Here is a 23514-nt window from a genome sequence, read left to right as displayed (position 1 = left end):
CCCTAAGTGTTTTCCAAATCTGATCTAATGATGTATAAGGTTCAGAGGGTGAATTTTATATGCATTTTAAAGTGAAGAAAAAATAAATATGTTTCTCAGTTTTCAACTAAAATAGTTTTAAAATAAAACATGCTACTGTAATTAAACCACATACTTTTTATTTGCCCATTTGTCCCAGTTATATACAGTTTAGATTATGTCCCTAGTACAATATATGGCTACTATTTTATTTGGAAATAAAAGGTATTTTTTTCCATTATGCGATTTTGTGTACGCCAACAATAATGTAAGCCATTATTTTGCAAAAATAGAAGTAATACACCCTCAGCATACATATTTTAAAAGCCAAGTCTCTAACAATTTATATATGGTCTTAAATTCCGTCACTTATTTTTAGAATTTGCGTTATATGGGGGCAGGGATGGAGCATAATGAATGAATTGGCTTGTTATATAGAGATAGGAAATGTATATTTTTTTTACGGTAATCTTTTTGGCCACTAGATGTCTCCACACATTTTACTGTCTGGTTGCGGTCAACAGGAAATGACGGACTCATTTTTACAATGAAATGAATACTGTTGCTCGATGCAACAGCAATCAACAGGGATGATTATCTATGACCCCGGGAACTCAAGTAAAATTTTCAGGGACATAGATACTCGTCCCGCAGGAGTGCAAGTAGTTAAACAGCATCTTCTGTATTACTTCTAAAACCACACTGTAAATCATGTTATGAGGCTACAATTTTAAATACTCAGACTCCAGCTGATAAAAACCATCACATCAATCATTAACTTCCTTTGTGCTTAAGAGTAATCTGTGCATGAATGACTGGGCAACATTGCACAACCTTTGTACATAAGTGCACAGATCGGCCAGCTGTCAGGAATGTTCAGGTTTTTAGTAACAGCCTGACCCTAGAAAGCATGAGTATCTCAGGAGGAAGAGGGATGGACGCACATCTATTAACCTGGAAAGATACTTCTTATTCCACTATAAATGGTCATAAATGAGCAAAGAACAATGTCCGCAGCGCCCAAAAGTCTTGTGGCAGAACACGAAAGGTAAATGTAAGTCAGGATGCAACTATTAATTACTGACACCTACTTTTATGACTGTGACCAGAAACCTCTTCTCATCCTCCTCATGCATGGCTCCACTGATAGAACCAATAGCCCAACACAACGTATTCAAATTTTTCCATGACCATTCAGTCCCATTTACTTGGTTGTGCAGTTTTTCAGTCATAATTCTTTCAGTGTCTGCATAATCCAAATGAGTGAGGTATACTGTAAAGCAAAAATTCAAGTCAATTAAAATCAGAGCTGCCCAGTTCAAAGCAAGGGAAAAATGCAATACATAAAGCTGTGCAAAGCTATTTAGGTGGTTTAAATCTGTATTTTTCAAACTAGATCAAGTCTAACGGTGCATACACATTCAATTTTATTGGCTAATCACTGACCAATTGTACCACCTCCATGGGCCAGACAGAGATTGTGTAGGTGAGCTCTCCTACTACATGGAAGTGGTAAAATTGGCCAATGATTGGCCAATCAAAATTGGATGTGTGTGCTAAGCTTAACGTGTACCCAAGCCTAAGCTCCGGTACAAAAATGAGATACTTGCCTAAAGAGAGGGAAACCTCAAGAACTTAGTGAGTCTTCCCTCTGTGATCTGATGTTCCCCGTCGCTGAGTGTGGCCCCCCGGAAGATAAGTAAAAAGGCATTGTTGCTAATCGTATCTGGGCTGCACAGCTCCTCTTCCTGCAGCGTGCGCCGCGCAGTAGCCATGCAAGTCTGCTGTACAACAAAAAAGTTTGTTTTGTCTGGCACTCAGTAGTTGTGGGGATAGTGAGGTCATCTGCACCTTTTATAAATAACCCCATCCTGTTCCACTTGCCGCTCTGCTGTCTGGCGTGTGTGGGGGAGGCGTGCATACAGGCAATGAAAAACACAATGTCGGATGCAGTACAAACAGAACAGCCTGTGCACAGCTTCTCTAATCACATAAACATTTAATTTCTTCAGCAGGCGTATACATACATTGTCCAGCTTTACACAGAAAAAAGCATGATGTGGGTGGATCTGACCTGTTCCAAGATCCGATTCAGGGCGGATGCGGGAGTGTGACCAGGGGGTGAAGGGACGGCGCAACAGCCGTTTCGTGCCGGTGTGGCTCTTGTTCACGTGCTCTAGTCCCAGGGCAAAGGCGGCGTGCGTGGGCCTCCGTAATGAAGTCGGAAAGCCCAGCCCACCGCGTTCGCCATTGGTTCCTAAGCTGGGAAGTGAGGTTATGGGTGAGTGGGAGGGGTGAAGGAGTCCGCTGAGCAGCGGAAAAAGTGACAGCGTCTAGTGTGTGGTAAGCCACGTGGTTCTGTTCATTAAAGTGAACGCTTTTTATGGCCAAACAATGGCAGAAAGTGCCACATTTGCGGAAAGTGCTACAATTACGGAAACCTGTGCATTAGATAAGGAATATAGCCTTATTCGTTTGTGCAATTCATTAAATAAGTAAAAGTGAAACTCTGGTGCATTATATAACCAGTGAAACTCATGTGTGTTAAAAACAGTACCCTGCATCTGTCTCCCTCTGTCAACTTGTGGCTGGTTTATTCCTATTGCCTCCTATTAAAAACCTTTACCCTTTATTAATATCACTATTAAAAAATAAACACCACTCATCCTCCTACCTAAAATCACTGAGTCTGGGGGAAGGAAAAGGGGACCCTATAAGGGAGAAGCTCTAATTGGACGGACTAGAACATCCTCAATTGTAACCATGTCATGGTTACCAATAATCGGCCAATCTAGCCGTGTCTCCAATACAGGAGAGGGTAGTGGAAATATTTCCACATCTGGCTATGGCTCAGGAGAGTAGAAAAGATGAAGAAACATACAGAGAAGAAGAGTACATACAACTTAGTAGGTAGCTTCAGGTGGGGGCCCGCGTGGGAACCATGAGGGATCATTAAAAAACAGGGTAGTTGCCTCAGGGTTAGTTTTGATCGGTCCAATGGCAGTGCAGATAAAAGACGGCGGTGCCCATGCAACACGGACATATCTGGGAGCCGGGGATGAACCCCATCTCCATATCGTCCGCCACCTACTCTTTGAAGGTGCACATCGCTCCCAAAACCAAAGAGGAGTAGCTACTCAAAAACGCCATCGGTAATTCGGTGGCAGCTTAGAGGTGGATCGTCTGATATCAAATTGCACATGTCCATTAGGCCGACCCCCACTTTCGTGTCCAACTGGACAGTCACTGCATGGTTCCGCAGGCTCAGACCTGGTGTTACTGGGAGAGGAAAACAGGCGGAAAGCAAGAAGGGTCAGGGAAAGGGCAGGGGGATAGCAGAGGAAGGAAGGAAAGAAGAGAGGAAAAGGGAAAATAAGACAAAGGGAGAAGGAAAGGAACAGTTGATCCTAATTTAATGTTAAGGGGGAGCTGGGCGAGTACAAAAAGGGGGAAAGGGGGAGAACTCAGGCCTCGGGCCTGAGTGAGGAATAGGGGACAAGTAGGGGAGATGGCAGAATGGGGGCGTGACACCCACCTCCAAAGATATTAGTAAGGTTTAAAGGAGCACACCCACAAGTCCACCACCTCATCTGTGAGGGGAGGGATGTCGACGCTGCTATGGGTCCAAGAAGCAGGACAACTTTAGCCTATCATTGAGGCCCAAAGGCCCCATTGCCTCCGTGCGTAAAATCACACGTGACTCGCGTCGAGTTAATTCCTGATCTCTATTACCTCCCCTCCTGGGGTCTAACGTGCAGGAGACCCGCGAATTTCAAGCATTTGGCTTTGCCACCATGAGTATCCCTAACATGTTCAATTAGGCGTGGGCATCCCTTCCCAGATTTGATGGACTTGAAGTGCTCTCCCACTCTCTTTAAGGGGCCTGGTTGTTTTACCCACATAGTAGAATTGGCAGGGGCAGAAAATGACATACGATACGAATCTTGTCTGGAAGGTGATGATCATCAATCATCAATATTAAAACAATAAAAGGCTTGAACTACTTCAGTTGTGTGTAATGAATCTAAAATATATGAAATTCTAATGCTTATCAGTACATTACAGAAAATAATGAAGTTTATCACAATATGCTAATTTTTTTTTAGAAGGACCTGTAGTGTGCAAGAAGTGTTTTTGTTAGTTTATAAACATGGCGGTGGTGTGGGCATTCTTTTCTCTGATAAATGCTCCTTCAAGCCACTCACCCCCAATTCCTTCTCTTTCTCTACCTTCCTTTGAAGTCCATGCAGTCAGTCTATACTCTCCCTCTAACCTCCAGATCGCAATTATCTACCGCCCTCCTGGCCCTGCTTCCTTCTTCCTAGATCACTTCTCTGCATGGCTCCTCCAGTTCCTGTCCTCCGATATCCCTACCATCAGTATGGGCGACTTTAACATTCATGTTGACACCAACAATTCTGCCACTAAACTTCTGTCACTTACTTCCTCCTACAACTCACTAATGGTCATACACTTGACCTCATATTCACTCGTCTCTGTTCTATCACGGATTTCACTAATACTCCTCTCCCGCTTTCTGATCATTACTTACTAAACTTCTCTCTCTCTCCTCCTCTCTTACCACGCTGCCTCAAGCGCGCTCATATACACGCAGGAACTACCGCTACATAGACATGCAATCTGTATCTGATGCCTTGGCACCTCTCACACAACCATTCACTGACCCTGACTCAGCAGCTGCACACTATCACAGCTCAATCACGCAAGTCATGGATGCAATCGCACCCCTCACCAATGTCCGCCCACACCGTGTCAGTCGCCAACCCTGGCTGACCAAAGCTACTAAACAGCTAAAGAGGTGCTCTAGGGTAGCTAAACGCAGTTGGAGAAAAACGAATACTAATGAGAATTTCATTAATTACAAAAAGAGTTGAACAAGTTTAAAACCCGCTCTCTCTTCTGCAAAACAATCATACTTCTCCTTCATATCCTCCCACTTGCACAATCCAAAGTGCCTGTTCAGTACTTTCAACTCCCTTCTCCGTCCACCCTCTCCTCCTTCAAGCTTATCAGCTTAAGAATTTGCAACATACTTTAAAGATAAAAATTGCAAAAATCCGTAGTGTGTTTTCCATGCAGACATCAAACTCCATCTCCACTCCTCTTGTTGACTGCTCTCTTTCCAGTTTTTCTCCACTCTCCGAACATTCGCTCTCTTCCCTTATCTCCAAATCCCATCTAACCACCTGTTCTTTGGATTCTATCCCATCACATCTCATTCCACAGCTATCCACATCCCTCATCCCTACCCTAACATCGCTGTTTAACCTATCCCTCTCCACTGGAACTTTTCCATCCTCACTCAAGAGGGCTGTTGTAACACCACTACTTAAAAAAACCATCTCTAGACCCCACCGAACTTGCTAACTACCGCCCAGTGTCAATTCTCCTATTTGCATCTAAATTACTTGAACGCCACATTCATGTTGCACTAAGTCAGTATTTATCTGCAAATTCCTTGCTTGAACAGTTCAAGTCTGGCTTCCGGCCAAACCATTCCACAGAAACAGCCCTCACCAAAGTAGCTAATGATCTCCTCACAGCTAAATCCAAAGGCTATTTATTCCATAACTCATCCTTCTAGATCTGTCATCAGCATTCGACACTGTCGACCACACTCTACCTCCTACAGATCCTTTCATCTACAGGAATAAAGGACCTCGCTCTCTCCTGCATATCTTCCTACCTCTCTGGAAGGTCTTTCACAGTTTCTTATTCAGATCAGGCCTCCTCTTCACATACTCTGTAGGGGTACCTCAAGGCTCTGTCCTCGGTCCCCTCTTCTCCATCTACACGCACGGTCTTGGTAACTTAATCAAATCATTTGGTTTTCAATACCACCTATATGCAGATGATACAACTGTACCTCTCGGCTCCAGACCTCAACTCCCTCCTCACACGGGTTCCCGACTGTCTGTCCGCTATTTCCTCTTTCATGTCCTCTCGCTTCTTAAAACTTAATATGAATAAAACTGAACTAATAGTCTTTCCACCATCCCTGTCCACCTCTTTGCCTGATATTATAATAAATGTTAACATGTCTATAACTTCAGTTCCCAAAGCACGGTGCTTAGGGGTAATATTTGATTCTTCTCTCTCTCTCATGTACTCCTTACATTAGCTCCCTAACCAGCTCCTGCCATCTCCAACTCAAAAACATAGCACGCATCCGACTTTTTCTCTCCCATGACAACCAAAATGTTAGTACATGCTCTTATTATATCTCGATTGGACTATTGCAATATATTGCTAGGTGGACTTCCAACTAACAGACTAGCACCGCTCAATTCTTTATTGAACTCTGCTGCTCGACTTCATCTCTCCTCTCGCTCTTCCTCTGCTGCTCCTCTCTGTCAAGCTCTTCACTGGCTACCAATTAACGAGAGGATTCAGTTCAAACTCTTAGCCCTAACCTACAAAGTTCTCCACAATCTCTCTCCCCTGTACATCTCCTCACTAGTCTCCAAATACCAACCCAACCGCAATCTCAGATCTGCACATGCGCTTCTTTTATCCTCTTCTACAATTACCGCCTCACATTCACGTGTACAAGACTTCTCACGTGTCTCACCCCTCCTCTGGAATGCCCTTCCACAACACATCTGCCACTCTCCCACCTTTGAAATCTTTAAACGCTCTCTCAAAACCCACCTTTTCCGACAAGCATATTCTCTAGCTTAGGCCAAACTAAATAACCTAATTATGCACTGCCTGTACATATACTGTATACTTCCCCACCTCTTGTTTCCACCCCATTCCTTTAGATTGTAAGCTCGCAAGGGCAGGGCTCTGACCCTTTTGTGTCATGAACTGTTAAATTGCTTGCACTCTGTTAGACATTTATACATTTTAGTCATCATGTTAAATCAAGTTTTAATCAGCAGTGCTGTATTTTGTATCAGTGTTCGTCTATCATTATGTATCCCTTGTTTGTTTTCTTACATTGTACAGCGCCACGTAATATGTTGGCGCTTTATAAATAATAATAATAATAATAATAATAATGTTCTATGTTAACGGTTTCCAAATTTAGCACACCTGTACTTGCTAGTCTGTGTGAATAGAACTTATGTTCTAGTACTAAATGTATTTACATGATTTTAGTGTTCAAACACACTAGGGCTAATGACATCTTTTGAAGTCAGAACGGTTTGGAGTGGCAATGTATTAGACTAAAGTAAACAGAAAACAACATCACAAAATAAAAACATTAAAAGACTTACCTAAAGTTTCCCTCATGTTCTTGTATAGATTAATAGAATCTGTGTCCTTCATAAATTCACGAACCACTTCACCCTGATCATTTTCTACAACCAGAACTTCTTCTGGTTTTGCCATTCGACTAACCATCAACAAGCGCACCTGAAGAAGTGAACAGAAGTTTACAAAACTCCCTAAAAAAGGCATTACATTTAGTTTTTCTATGGAGTTTTGTAGGTAGGAAAAAAAAAAACATTCTTAAAGGGGCACTATTGCTAAAAATCATCTTTTTAAACCTTTTAGCATACATATTAGTTGATGGAGGACTGATTTTGCACATTATTCATTTTTATTTGAAAGTATTTGTTTGCAGGCAATAAACATTTAGATACATGTAGTCACGTCAGCAGTTGTACCTTTCCGACACCAATGTAGTTCATACCATTCTTCAATAGGGAAGGCAGTTTGTAGTGGTGTGCGAGTTGTCAGTTATGTTGTACCCCTCTGGCCATTTCAGTTCGGTTTTCCCACCTTGTAACCGTTCTATAGAGCAGTTACTGAGCACAGCAGAAGACGTAAAGTGATGGTCGCAGCCTCCTCCGTGCAGGGTGCAACGTTATTCAGAGCGGCTGTGTGTAGTTACGCTGCCCGGCCGCCAAGGACACCCTTTCCCTATGCGGGCAATGAAACGGACACCTATTGTCGTCTGTTTCTATGGTAACCATGTCCGGCTTTCCTATCTGCGCAATCTAGCGACGGCATCAAACAGCACACACAAGCGCTACAGCTGTGTGTTGCTCTGCGTGGTGTATTGCTTCCTAAAACCTTTTTTGAATGCCTACCTACTTCCACAACACAAACACCTTTAAAACAGTTTTGCAGGCATTCAAAAAAGGTTTTAGGAAGCAATACACCACGCAGAGCAACACACAGCTGTAGCGCTTGTGTGTGCTCTGATGCCGCTGCTAGATTGCGCAGATAGGAAAGCCGGACATGGTTACCATAGAAACGGACAACAATAGGTGTCCGTTTCATTGCCAGCATAGGGAAAGGGGGTCCTTGGCGGCCGGGCAGCGTAACTACACGCAGCCGCTCTGAATAACGTTGCACCCTGCACGGAGGAGGCTGCGACCATCACTTTACGTCGGCTCCTGTGCTCAGTAACTGCTCTATAGAGCAGTTACAAGGTGGGAAAACCAAACTGAAATGGCCAGAGGGGTACAACATAACTGACAACTCGCACACCACTACAAGCTGCCTCCCTATTGCAGAATGGTATGAACTACATTGGCGTCGGAAAGGTACAACTGCTGACGTGACTACATGTATCTAAATGTTTATTGCCTGCAAACAAATACTTTCAAATAAAAATGAATAATGTGCAAAATCAGTCCTCCATCAACTAATATGTATGCTAAAAGGTTTAAAAAAGATGATTTTAGCAATAGTGCCCCTTTAATACACATGCAGGTAAAGCAGCATACCCTGCAGCATTATCTACCTCTCCCCAGCTTTGTTTTCATTTGGATTCCACTAAGCTTCAGTGGGTCTACAAAAAGCAAATTTCCTTAGGCTAGGTTCACACTGGAACGGATGGAATACTAATCCGTGTAAGTTTTTAGAGGCATCAGTTTTCCATCTCTGGCGCACCAGAAAAATTACTACAGATCCAAACTTGTGGTCCCTTCCAGCGGATCATGCGGAATGGACCCATATGTTAAAGAGGAGCGGTCAGCCATATTATCTCAGAAAAAAACCCATATATGTAAATACTTTCTCTACTTACATAAAATATGTATTGCACTGTCCACGTTTTGATTTTAGCGATTTTTCTACAGAAAAAAAATACTTCTTGGCATATCCCATTTTAAGTGTGGCTATTTTGTAGTCAAGTACACTGTAGAACAAACTTCACTCGGCACTCAGGTTGAGTTCTTAGGGGTATGGGCCTTGATAAACATCTGCACCTGTATAATAAAGTCTTCACCTCATAAAAACACCTATATAATGGCACACAGGTCAAGCTAAGAGACGTGCAGCAGGTTTAACTTGTGCAGGGCACAACTGGAGAATACATGGTACATAGAAGCAGACCGTGCACGGTCTGCGTCTATGTACCATCTATTTTGAAGTCAATTCTGATGTCATTTCCTCCCATAGTCTCCCGTTTTGCCCGCCCTTCACTATAGAAAGTGCATTGTCTCAGCATGAGAAATATTGGCCAATCGGAGAGGAACAGAGGTGTGGCAGGGGAAACCCGGAGGGAAAGATGCTTCAGCCTAACCTGCCCATGCGCTAAACAAAAAAATACTCACCTAGTGTCCAGCGCCGTCTAACCTTTCTGACGCTTTCCTAAATTCTCAGTGCATGTCACCGGGCCCCCGTCGGGCGATGTGACACGCCAGGAGCCGTGCACAGACATCCGAAAGCAAATAGGAGCGTCGGGAAGGCTAGAAGATGACACTGAACACTCAGTATTTATATCACCGCAAACCCCCCCCAAAAACAGTCATTATCCCCATAGGCACGCCAGTTGAGACTTCTGGTTACCGAAATTCCAGATAATGGGGACTTTGCTGTACTTAAATTGTGAAAAGCAATTTTTAAAGGTAGTATACTGTAGTTTATGCACACACCATTATTTTATATTAACATTTAGCATTCCACCTCTTTTTTTTTTTTTAAGAGACTAAGACTATTCTTCCTTACTATATTAGCAACAGACCCAATTATAACGGCTATATTCTACTGAAAAATGCAAACTGGTTGATTCAACTGCAATTCCGCACTGATTTGACGGGTGTATGGAGCGAAAACAGGAATAGCTGCACGATTGCTATGCAATTTTCCTGCTCTCCTATAGTTTATATAGGCGGCCATTCATACAAAAGATGCAGTAGGCATGGCGCCTACGATTGGGGAAAAAGCGCATTGCAAACGCAGAGCACTAATAGAAACATTCCCACACGATTTCCACTTGTTTAAAGGGTGTCTAGCATTTTTGCAAATGGATTGCTATTGGAGCACACAAAGCACTCTGTAGACAATTGCACTAATTCTGATTTTATTTATTTTTTAAATTGACCTATAGTGTAAATTTCTATATGCTCTGCAGTGAAGGATCCTTTATTGGGAACTGGAAACATTCACATCTGAAGAGATAATAGGTTCCTAAAGATTAAAAAACACATACTGAATAACCGTATACCACAAGATACCGTAAAAATACTACCTTTGACAGAACTGGCAAGTAGAGTTGTCTTCTGGGAGGAACATCGAAGTGCTGACTGCCAGAGAGCAAAGGGGATGCGGATGTAGAAAACGGGCTCTCTCTATACAACTCTGCTGCCAAATGGTTCCAATATTCTAGGCAGATTTTGAAAATCTCTGTTTCTTCTACTTCAGACACCAACAACATATAATGCAGAGCCTGAGAATGACACAAATAAAAACCAGTTCCACCGTCATATATTGCATTTGATGATTTTTGCTTTAGGATTTGTCTTTTTTCAAGATGTCATAATAACATTGTTGAAACACTGTATTTAACGGTGAGACAATATGCTCTACTTTTCCCTGGCAGTGTGGGAATGATGGCTTTATCAGGTGAATTCCTGTAGGACTCAGGTTTAAGACAAAAGGGTGGTAAAATAGGAAAGTGAAAGTAGCCAGTATGGAGGGGAGGGAGAGAGGGGCTGGTAATGTACTGATATATTTGTGCTAATGTAAATTTTGACAACCAGTACTTGTATATTTTGTGTATAATACTACAGGAATATATTTTTACATGGAAAGATTCTGGTTTAAGTATTCTATTTCAATGAGGTATAGCGGTTACAAATCTATATTGTGGCTAACTGTGGTCTTGTAACTCGTATAACTACAACTGTATAGGAGCCATCAATACCATCAGTTACTATTTGCACTCATATCAAATTTTAAATTAACAGTACAAAAAAAAAAACAAAAACAAAAAAAAAAACAGATAAGGGACTGGGGTCATTACAAAAAAAACCCTACATTTTATATTGAAGCAATAATAAGTTTTGAACACAGATTTCCAGAAAGGATGTCCCGCTACACCAAGTGGCTGGGTAAAAATCCAAGTCTTTATTTAGAACATCATATGACACAGGTAAAAGTTCATGCATATCGGAGCTCTGCATGGCTCCTTAATCATAGCAAGCATTTGCTTCCATTTACTTTTCAGTAGAGCTGCCTCTGCTCACCACCTGCCTCATTTGCATACATAAAGCACTGGTGTATTAACACTTACAAAGGGAAAAATAGTGAACACAGGTAAATTCTAAATAGGCTTGGTACTGTATGTACACATTTCTCATGTCAGTTCAGTTATACTTTACTACTTGTACCTTGTATACAATTAGCCAATTGACAGGACATTTATGCTATACATAGCTGCAGTCTTTAAAATCAAAATTGAAAAAGAAATAAACTGACCTCCATTAGTGTTTCTCTTAAGTTGAGTCTCTTTTCTATAAGCTGTCCATGTTCTTTGAGAAACGTACATAAAAACAAACTGAGGTTCTGAATAAAGTTCTGCTCATCATCTTTTCCATTGGCATATGCAAGACGAATGTTTGTGTTCAGTGGCAACATCTGTGTGTAAAAGGAATACATTCGTAACTGGAGAGAAGAATACATTGGAGGACCCTAAACCAGCGATTCTCACTCTGGTGCTTGTGGACACCTGGGGTATTTTGGCACTTGTCAGGGGGTCTCTCAGGGGCCGCAGACAAAATGGCAGATCGCACCCCCAGGTTTGTTGGTGAGGTGTTTCTTAATACAAACATTATCTAGAAATGCACTGTAAAAGTATGTCTGGATAATCTGGTCTGTTACAACTCTGATATGAACATACCCATACAATTGTATACAAACCAATGTGGGACAGAAACTGAAAATCCTAAAAAGAGACTTTGCTTGAACACATTCGAATATCAGTTACAGAGTCATACCACTGTTTACTGACACTTGCGAACACACTTTGGAATCTCCGCCTCTAGAGCTAGAACACAGTGCTCTCCCCAGGCTCTTTTAGCCGGGTGCTTTACTCGGCTAGTTTTGGTGAGCACACAGCTGTCATCGGCTCACCCCCTCCTTTTCTGTAATCCGAGCTGCACACAGAAACACCGACCCTGCAGTCTCTCATTTCGCCCCACCCGGCTATTTTTTCATGCCACCCAGCTGGAAAAAATTTCTGGGGAGAACACAGATACAGTTTCCAGTCCCTGTTTGTAACACAGATATATCAGGGAGTGAAATGTACATTGTTTGCTTGTTTTCCTGCTCCTCATGCAACTTGCCTAGCTACCACCTGTGAGGTTCATGGGATCACTTGTATACTGCGCCACACTGGATTTTTTTCTCTGTTGATAATTACTTAAAGAGACTCTGTAACATGAAAAAGATCCCCTGGGGGGTACTCACCTCGGGTGGGGGAAGCCTCCGGATCCTAATGAGGCTTCCCACGCCGTCCTCTGTCCCACGGGGGTCTCGCTGCAGCCCTCTGAACAGCCGGCGACAGGCCCGACTGTAATTTCAATATTTACCTTTGCTGGCTCCAGCGGGGGCGCTGTGGCTGCTTTCCTCTCCGAACTACACTGAAATACCCGATCTCAGTCGGGTCCGCTCTACTGCGCAGGCGCCGGAAACTTGCGCCTGCGCAGTAGAGCACACCCGACGGCGATCGGGTATTTCCGTGTAGTGCGGAGCCGACAGCCGTCAGAGCGCCTGCGCAGGAGCCAGGAAGGTAAATATTACGTCACGGCTGCACAGAGGGCTGCAGCGAGACCCCCGTGGGACAGAGGACGGCGTGGGAAGCCTCATTAGGAGACGGAGGCTTCCCCCACCCGAGGTGAGTACCCCCCAGGGGATTTTTTGAGGTTACAGATCCTCTTTAAAAATGACTGTATAGCAGTTTTGCATAAACGGATAGTTACTGCGTAGCAAAATGCATTTTAAAGGTCCTTTTCTTTACTAGTGGATGTTCAATAAAAGTATAAACAATTATGAATTTTCCTGTATATAATTTAACAGTACACTTCCAGTTAAACATGGAATGAAGATTGAGGGTTATCTTAATTTAGACCCCCTCCCCCACCCCCATCAAAACACATTCCTTAAAGAGAACCCGAGGTGGGTTTGAAGAATATTATCTGCATACAGAGGCTGGATCTGCCTATACAGCCCAGCCTCTGTTGCTATCCCAACCCCACTAAGGTCCTCCTGCACTCTGCAATCCCTCATAAATCACAGCCATGCTGCTGACAAACAGCTTGTCAGAGCTGGCTGTGTTTATCTCTGTAGTGTCAGTCTGCTGCTCTCCCCGCCTCCTGCAGAACTCCAGTCCCCGCCTGCATCCCTTCCCTCCCTGCTGATTGGAGGGAAGGGACGGGGCAGGGAAGGGACGGGGCAGGGACCGGAGCTATGCAGGAGGCGGGGGAGCAGCTGAGACTGACAATACTGATGTAAACACAGCCTCACAGCACGGCTGTGATTTATGAGGGATTGCAGAGTGCCGGGGGACCTTAGTGGGGTTTGGGATAGCAACAGAGGCTGGGCTGTATAGGCAGATCCAGCCTCTGTATGCAGATAACATTCTTTAAACACACCTGGGGTTCTCTTTAAAGTTTTTCTCATGTTCATGGTCCTGTGGCTCAGGGAGTGTGCATCTATGCCAATTACTTTCTAGGAACAAAAAACAATGCAAGACACCAGCAAGGGGGAAGCCCGTACCATCAAGAGCATGGACATAGCGACAAATATTCAAATGCTGCGTTTCATCATACAAATATTTTACATTCTATAAATTAATTAAAAACCAGGTATCTTATTTGCTGTTCACAAGTATAAAAAGTGACCTAGTTCTAAGAGCTGTTTTCAAAGGTCACACAGTTAATTTGTCACTGGTGTCACAGAAGTAGAAGAAAAATCCAAGCCTACAGTCAGTCAGGCTATGCAATAAGACACATGAACAGAGTTATGCCTCACCTGCTTCAGTTGCATCATGGTCAAAGTGAAAAGCGTTACAAACTGCTCCTCATACTGGCTGACGCTTACTCCAGCTATTTCAGTGAGGCATTTTAAGGACACATTTCGAAACATTGGAACATTTAAGAACTAGAAAAAGAAAAATTGATATGAATTTTTTGGATACAGAAATGCTTATTACAAATTTTAATGGGCTCACAGAAAACTAGCAGCGTACTTTATAAATTAATGTGCTGATCAGTTTGGTCTCAAATATATAGCCCAGCGGAATCCAGTTAAGAAATCGAAGAAGCGTTTCCAAGGTGGCATGGACGAGTGGCGCATTCTGTGAGTTTTCCTTAGAGAGAAATAATAAAAATAAAAGTAATTGTAAAGGTTTTGCAGACATTTTAGCCTCATACCTAAAACTCTGTCCACCCATTTAAACTAGGCATACTTATCAAAGAATTCATCCTTAAGTGCAAAAGAAGGCATAACACCATTACAAATAAGTGTTGCCCATTAGGATCAAACTCGATCCCGTGGGAAACACTGTAGGGAAGATGTGTTGTACAGACGCTTTGCTTAGATATACCCCAGTGGTGTGCACGGTTTCCAAATACCAGATGGTATTGACTGGAAGCAGGTTATGTATCATTTTATGAGGACAGAAGAAGAAGGAGACACAATGTCTATGTCCAGGGTCAATGCCATATAAAGGAAATATAGAGCTGACTGATAACATATCTGTAGCCACATGGGGTGAAGGTGGGAGGTCACAGTATCGCTCTTTTCAGGGAGTGTCTTATATTTAAAATCAATAATAAAAATATAAGGCCCGTACACACGCTGGAATCCCTCCGGTGACTTCGCTGGGCCAAGGCTGTACAGACAAGGAGACAGGTGACGACGCGTTCTGTTGTAATGCGGGAATAAATTGGCTGTCACTCGGCTGAGTTTATCCGCTTGGCCATTCGCTGGCTGCTGTACACACCAGATTATCGGCTGAGGCGGTTGTCATCGGCCGTCTCAGCCGATTTAATACAGCGCGTGTTTTACAGACACTAGGAAGGTATTAAAGTGGACCCGAGAGAAATTTTTACTCATTACATAATTGTGCCTCTTCTATATAGTTTATGGGGCATTCATCAAGCCAAATACTTTTGGTTTATCACCTTAATTCCCTATAAACTAAATGAGCCTCGTCAACAGCTCCTCCAGCGCTTAGGCATTCTGAGTCTCATGAAGCAAGTGCTCATGGGAACTCAGTCTGGGGAGAAGGTGGCATTGTTAGCCAGAGATTTCAGAGGCAAGGGGGGGGGGGAGAGAGGAGTGGAGATTTCACAGGCTGAGGAGTGGAGATACAGAGCAGCTCGCCTGTGTGATGACATGCAGAATATGGCTGCTCATTGTATCAAAGGAAGAAATCATCATATCCTGTTGAAGCGGTTTGCAGCTAGATTTGCTTTGCAAACTATCTAAACTTTAGATGATATATAGACAAGTTACTTGATAGTTTTTCATCTCGGATACTCTTTAAAGAACTGTTAATTCAAACAAAAACCTAAGATCTACATAACCGAGCAGCAAGTTTTGCTATTAACGTATACACATGAACTCACAACACACAGAGAATATACTTACCATTACAAACTGACAGAGCTGAAAGATCTTTGAGAACTCGTTACACATACTGCAAATAAGAAAAAAGCAAATTTTAACAGTAAAAATAGAAACAGTGAAAGTTACAACACACACACTGTTTATTCTACATGACCAAGCCTCCAAATATGCCCATTAATGGTACAATATTCTCTTCAGATGAGATCACTCAATCCGATTTGCAGGATTGTAAGTAACTGGAAGGCGATTATCAATTGTTTCCATAAAAAGGTCAATTGGGGCATTTCTTTTCTTCAAATACGATTGTAAAATCCACATTCCAATCGATAAAAGTCTGTATTCCAATCTACTATTGACTCTGTTCATGTTTAATATTCTCCACATACTGCATGGTTTTCTGTACAATTGTATTTAAAAAAATCTGATTGAAAGATTGTACCGTTAATGGGCACCTCAACAGTCATTAGTTCACTCCTCTTAAAGGGAACCAGAGAGGAACGGGGGGTGGAAAAAGAAAAAGATTTTATACATACCTGGGGCTTCTTCCAGCCCCATAAGCCTGAATCGCTCCCACGCCGCCGTCCTCAGCTTCCTGGATCCGCCGGTACCGGGCCCGTCACTTCCGGCGGACGCGGCCAATTGTCCGCATCACAGGGGTTCCCTCCATACATGTACGCATGCGGCTGCGCAGTAAGCAGCCACATGCGTATCTGTATGGGGAGAGCACCCTGTGATGCGGAGAATTGGCCGCGTCCGCCGGCCGACTTGCCGACTCGCGGCAATGACGGGACCCGGTGGCGGCTGATGCAGGCAGCGGAGGAGTGCGACGTGGGAGCGATCCGTGCGTATGGGGCTGGAGGAAGCCCCAGGTATGTATATCTCATCCTCTCTGGTTCCCTTTAAGCCTCATCTACACCCGTAGATAAGGCTCCAATGTGTGTTATCAATCGAGCTGATGCGGCTCGATTGATAAGATCAGACAGGTCAGATCTTGCTACCGCCGATTCCCTGCGCGAGGGGACAATGGCAGGGAATCGAGCGGAAGATAAGCGGAGCGGGGACGAGCGGGTATCGAATCCGGCGCGGGCGAGCGTAAGAGGCGATCCGGCGGCTAATTGAGCCACCGCCTCCCTGCGTGTAAATTTAGCTTTAGACCTGTTAAAATGCCAGTAACTGTTGTGAATTGTGGGATGCTACTCACCATTAGTATCTAGTTTTGGGGGTCATAAAACTAAAAAGCTATATAGTTAACCCAAAGCACTGCATGTGGACATCCAATTCATTACTAGTCTTTAGGTGAGATTTATGGGAAGTGCTTTTAACTTGTCAGCAAATGCAATTGTTTTCTTGGGCAGGTTAGTTTAAAGAGAATCTGTATTGTTAAAATCGCACAAAAGTAAACATACCAGTGTGTTAGGGGACATCTCCTATTACCCTCTGTCACAATTTCGCCGCTCCTCACCGCATTAAAAGTGGTTAAAAACAGTTTTTAAAAGTTTGTTTATAAACAAACAAAATGGCCACCAAAACAGGAAGTAGGTTGATGTACAGTATGTCCACACACAGAAAATACATTCATACACAAGCAGGCTGTATACACCCTTCCTTTTGAATCTCAAGAGATCATTTGTGAGTTTCTTTCCCCCTGCAGCTATCTTCCACTGAAGTGTCAGGCTGTTTCTTCCTGCAGAGTGCAGACAGCTCTGCCTGTATGTAATTCCTCAGTATGTGAAAGCCCAGCCAGCTCAGAGGAGGATTTATCCAGCTTGTAAAAGATAAGAGAGAAGCTGCCCTACTCTAAATAATACACAGACAGTGTGCAGAGAGGGCCTGGAGGAGGGAGATGCATCACAGAACCACAACACTGAAGAACTTGGCAGCCTTCCAGACACAGGCTGACAAGTCTGACAAGAGAGAGATAAGTTGATTTATTACAGAGATGGTGATAGTAGAACGTGCTGCAGTAAGCCAGGACACATTAGAATAGCTTTTGGAAGTTGTAGGATGATAAAAAACAGGATGCAATTTTTGTTACGGAGTCTCTTTAACATATGAATCAATATTTACCTGTCTTTTAAATGTTTTGCTTTCACTTGTGTAATCTGTCCACTGGAAAAGTCAAAAACTTCTTCACTTAAAAGCTTTAAAATGACCATGTTGTTCTGACAGAGGCTCTCGCTGGTCTTGCTGGCCCCTACAATATCACTGATGAATGTGGGCCAATGTTTGGGCCATTCTTGCTTCAGTATCTGGAACATAAAAATAGTTCAACACCCAAAACTTTACCAACGATGCTTTTCGAGCCCCTGTAAACACACACAGTGAACAGATAATTAAAATGACTCCAAACTCTGCTCAATTCAAAATAGTACCATTACATTTTTAATCTGTTTCGGATTCGGATGAGTAGTCTTTACTCAAGTTAGCTTTAAAGGAGAACTCCAGTGAAAATAAGGTAGTAAAAAACTGCTTCATTTTTTACAATAATTATGTATAAATGATTTAGTCAGTGTTTGCTCATTGTAAAATCTTTAGTCTCCCAGATTTACATTCTGACATTTATTACATGGTGACATTTTTACTGTGGGCAGGTTATGTAGCTGCTCCTTGCTGTTTTGGCTGTTAGAGACAGCTGTAAACAGCTAATTCCTGTCTGTGAACATTGTTACATTGTGGCAGTTTGCCCAGAGTACCGCGGTACTCAGAGCTTCTTGTGGGAGGGGTTTCAGCACAAAATCAGTCATACAGTGCCCCCTGATGGTCTGTTTGTGAAAATCATTCTATTTCTCATGTAAAAGGGGGTATCAGCTACTGATTGGGATAAAGTGTCTGCGATTTTTCTGTAAGAGCGGATGCATTTCCCATATAGCCTATGGTTGAAAACGCATCCACCCCAGGTTCCAACCAGACCACAAACCACAGAGCCTGCTCCTGCTGGCCATTCGTAGTCCAATTCAAGTGAGAACCCAGTCTTATGCTCTGTAGAGATGATTTAAGATCACATGGAAAAGGGCTTGACGGCATTCTTTACTTTGCAGGGCATCCACATCTATGATTGCCAAGTGTGGGAAGATACTTCAAGGCTGCTTTCACAGTGGGACATTACAGGCGCACGTTAGAGCATCCTGTAACGCAGCCCAACTCACAGCAATGTAAAATCAAGGGGCTGTTCACAGTGCCCACGTTGTGTTACATTGTAACGTTGCAATTTAAATAAAGTGCAGCATGCTATGCGTTCTACGCGGTTTTAGCGGCTTTAGACTGTGCACATGCTCAGTTATATTTATTTATTTTTTGGGCCGGAGGAGAGGCGGGGAGAGTCCGCTATTGTAGCCAGCCACATGGCTACTTAATATTCACTGCACTGCATTGTTTACTTCTGGGAGCGGCCGCTGATTGGCTGGCGGGACCACGTGATGCGGAGTGCTCCGATCACCTGGTCTCTGCTGCGCATAGGACACAAAAGGCGCACCAAGAGCTGCATAACGCAGCACTAGGTAGCGTCCTCCAACACCACCAGGCGTTGAGTTAGGTGCACGTTATGCGACCTATAACGTCCCCTAAAACGCAACGTCCTGGTGGGAAAGAGGCCTAAATCCAGACAGAGAATTAAGCTAAAAAGGTAGACATTTATTTGCTCTTGATTGAGGTGTGGTGAGGCTCAAGAAGTTGCACTGCATAGACACTTTTTTTAATCTTAATTATGTAGGCCTGGCGGTATTATTCACTAAATAGGCGTAAACGTTACATGTGTACACAAAACCATCTAATGTAATTAAGTAGCTTGTATAATTTACATCATACACACTGCATATTCTGGTGTAACGTGCGTTATGCGATCAGTGTGCACACAAAGCACTTAATGTTATAGGTGTAGAAGGTCTTAAAAAAATATTTAATATTGACCAGTAAATTAAAGATATTACCAGAAAACATCCTTGAGGCTTCTTTCACATTACATAACGCTTGCAAGAGCAGATTTCCCGCATGCGTTATGATCTGCAGCGTGTCGTCGGGGTGTTGCGGTGCGACGCTGATTAGCGGCGTTAGTTCACATTATAACCGACAGGAAAATGCAGACGCCGGACGATTAAAAGCTTGAGTGCATTGAACCGCAACGCACCAAAAGGCTGCGTTAGATGTGAAAGGTAAAACGTAAGTCTATGGACTTTCATTTTACCTTGGAGAACGCAAACTATTGTGTTTGCGTTAAAATGCCAGAAATCAGCTTTGGTGTGAAAGTCATTAGAGTTGGTAATTTTAGTCCAATTTCATTTTTCCTCCCATCGTGCATTAACCAGAATTGTCAGAGGCTGTACAACAATTTTTGCATAGGCTAACTGGAAGCAATTAACTGCTAGGTTAAGCAAGCTATCATTTAATCACTTTGGTGTAAATATAAATTTTTCCCTGTACAAAGTTTTAGTCCAGAGACTATCATGCTTAAACTTGCTTACATCCTAAAAAATAGCCAAGTGCCGCGCATTATAAGTTTAACCACTTGAGGACCACAGTCTTTTCGCCCCTTAAGGACCAGAGCCTTTTTCTCCATTCAGACCACTGCAGCTTTCACGGTTTATTGCTCGCTCATACAACCTACCACCTAAATGAATTTTACCTCCTTTTCTTGTCACTAATACAGCTTTCTTTTGGTGCTATTTGATTGCTCCTGCGATTTTTACTTTTTATTATATTCAGCAAAAAAGACATGAATTTTGGCAAAAAAATGATTTTTTTTTACTTTCTGTGCTGACATTTTTCAAATAAAGTAAAATTTCCTATACATTTGAGCGCGAAAGTTATTCTGCTACATGTCTTTGATAAAAAAACAAAAACATTCAGTGTATATTTATTGGATTGGGTAAAAGTTATAGCGTTTACAAACTATGGTGCCAAAAGTGAATTTTCCCATTTTCAAGCATCTCTGACTTTTCTGCGCACCTGTCAGGTTTCATGAGGGGCTAAAATTCCAGGATAGTACAAATACCCCCCAAATGACCCCATTTTGGAAAGAAGACATCCCAAAGTATTCAGTGAGAGGCATGGTGCGTTCATAGAAGATTTTATTTTTTGTCACAAGTTAGCGGAAAATGACACTTTCTGACAAAAAAGAAAAAAAAAAAAAAAAAAGTTTCCATTTCTTCTAACTTGCGACAAAAAAAAATGAAATCTGCCACGGACTCACTATGCTCCTCTCTGAATACCTTGAAGTGTCTACTTTCCAAAATGGGGTCATTTGTGGGGTGTGTTCACTGTCCTGGCATTTTGGGGGGTGCCTAATTGTAAGCACTCCTGTAAAGCCTAAAGATGCTCATTGGACTTTGGGCCCCTTAGCGCAGTTAGGCTTCAAAAAAGTGCCACACATGTGGTATTGCCGTACTCAGGAGAAGTAGTATAATGTGTTTTGGGGTGTATTTTTACACATACCCATGCTGGGTGGGAGAAATATCTCCGTAAATGACAATTTTTTTTTACACACAATTGTCTATTTATAGAGATATTTCTCCCACTCAGCATGGGTATGTGGAAAAATACACCCCAAAACACATTATACTACTTCTCCTGAGTACGGCGATACCACATGTGTGGCACTTTTTTGCACCCTAACTGCGCTAAGGGGCCCAAAGTCCAATGAGTACCTTTAGGATTTCACAGGTCATTTTGAGAAATTTGGTTTCAAGACTACTCCTCACGGTTTAGGGCCCCTAAAATGCCAGGACAGTATAGGAACCCCACAAATGACCCCATTTTAGAAAGAAGATACCCCAAGGTATTCCGTTAGGAGTATGGTGAGTTCAGAGAAGATTTTTTTTTTTGTCACAAGTTAGCAGAAATTGATTTTAATTTTTTTTTTTTCACAAAATGTCATTTTCCGCTAACTTGTGACAAAAAATAAATTCTATGAACTCACCGTAATCCTAACGGAATACCTTGGGGTGTCTCCTTTCTAAAATGGGGTCATTTGTGGGATTCCTATACTGCCCTGGCATTTTAGGGGCCCTAAACCGTGAGGAGTAGTCTTGAAACCAAATGTCGCAAAATGACCTGTGAAATCCTAAAGGTACTCATTGGACTTTGGGCCCCTTAGCGCAGTTAGGGTGCAAAAAAGTGCCACACATGTGGTATCGCCGTACTCGGGAGAAGTATTATAATGTGTTTTGGGGTGTATTTTTACACATACCCATGCTGGGTGGGAGAAATATCTCTGTAAATGACATTTGATTTTTTTTTTACACACAATTGTCCATTTACAGAGAGATTTCTCCCACCCAGCATGGGTATGTATAAAAATACACCCCAAAACACATTATACTACTTCTCCATAGTACGGCGATACCACGTGTGACACTTCTTTGCAGCCTAGGTGGCTAAGGGGCCCAACGTCCTATTCACAGGTCATTTTGAGGCATTTGTTTTCTAGACTACTCACGGTTTAGGGCACCTAAAATGCCAGGGCAGTATAGGAACCCCACAAGTGACCCCATTTTAGAAAGAAGACACCCCAAGGTATTCTGTTAGGAGTATGGTGAGTTCATAGAAGATTTTTTTTTTGTCACAAGTTGTCAGAAAATGACACTTTGTGAAAAAAAAAACAATACATATCAATTTCCGCTAACTTGTGACAAAAAATAAAATCTTCTATGAACTCACCGTACTTCTAACGGAATACCTTGGGGTGTAGTCTTTCCAAAATGGGGTCACTTGTGGGGTTCCTATACTGCCCTGGCATTTTAGGGGCCCTAAACCGTGAGGAGTAGTCTTGAACCCAAATGTCTCAAAATGACCTGTGAAATCCTAAAGGTACTCATTGGACTTTGGGCCCCTTAGCACAGTTAGGCTGCAAAAAAGTGTCACACATGTGGTATCGCCGTACTCAGAAGAAGTAGTATAATGTGTTTTGTGGTGTATTTTTACATCTAACCATGCTGGGTGGGAGAAATATCTCTGTAAATGACACATTTTTGAATTTTTTTTACATACAATTGTCCATTTACAGAGAGATTTCTCCCACCCAGCATGGGTATGTGTAAAATTACACCACAAAACACATTATACTACTTCTCCTGAGTATGGCGATACCACGTGTGACACTTTTTTGCAGCCTAGGTGCGCTAAGGGGCCCAACGTCCTATTCACAGGTCATTTTGAGGCATTTGTTTTCTAGACTACTTCTCACGGTTTAGGGCCCCTAAAATGCCAGGGCAGTATAGGAACCCCACAAGTGACCCCATTTTAGAAAGAAGACACCCCAAGGTATTCCGTTAGGGGTATGGTGAGTTCGTAGAAGATTTTTTTTGTCACAAGTTAGTGAAAAATGACACTTTGTGAAAAAAAAATAAAAATCCAATTTCCGCTAACTTTTGACAAAAAATAAAATCTTCTATGAACTCATCATACACCTAACAGAATACCTTGGGGTGTCTTCTTTCTAAAATGGGGTCACTTGTGGGGTTCCTATACTGCCCTGGCATTTTAGGGTCCCTAAACCGCGAGGAGTAGTCTAGAAAACAAATGCCTCAAAATGACTGTTCAGGGGTATAAGCATCTGCAAATTTTGATGACAGGTGGTCTATGAGGGGGCAAATTTTGTGGAACCGGTCATAAGCAGGGTGGCCTCTTAGATGACAGGATGTATTGGGCCTGTTCTGATGGATAGGA

The 23514-nt window shown here is 42.7% G+C and overlaps 1 protein-coding gene across 1 annotated transcript in view; it reads right to left on the bottom strand.

The window, feature by feature from the left end:
• Positions 1-23514, bottom strand: part of XPO1 (exportin 1) — a 101648-nt gene that overhangs the window by 22522 nt on the left and 55612 nt on the right. Inside the window, exons 7-14 of the mRNA XM_068232383.1 lie at positions 17923-18104; positions 15877-15925; positions 14471-14590; positions 14254-14382; positions 11701-11859; positions 10472-10669; positions 7263-7401; positions 1110-1291 (exon numbers count right to left, since the gene is read on the bottom strand). Of these exons, the coding sequence (XP_068088484.1) occupies positions 1110-1291; positions 7263-7401; positions 10472-10669; positions 11701-11859; positions 14254-14382; positions 14471-14590; positions 15877-15925; positions 17923-18104 (1158 nt within the window). The remainder of the gene's footprint in view (positions 1-1109; positions 1292-7262; positions 7402-10471; positions 10670-11700; positions 11860-14253; positions 14383-14470; positions 14591-15876; positions 15926-17922; positions 18105-23514) is intronic.

This window comes from Hyperolius riggenbachi, chromosome 4 (assembly GCF_040937935.1).
Source record: "Hyperolius riggenbachi isolate aHypRig1 chromosome 4, aHypRig1.pri, whole genome shotgun sequence".
Classification (NCBI taxonomy): Eukaryota; Metazoa; Chordata; class Amphibia; order Anura; family Hyperoliidae; genus Hyperolius; species Hyperolius riggenbachi.
Note: the sequence above shows the minus strand (reverse complement) of the source record. Positions and strands in the feature narration are given on the sequence as shown.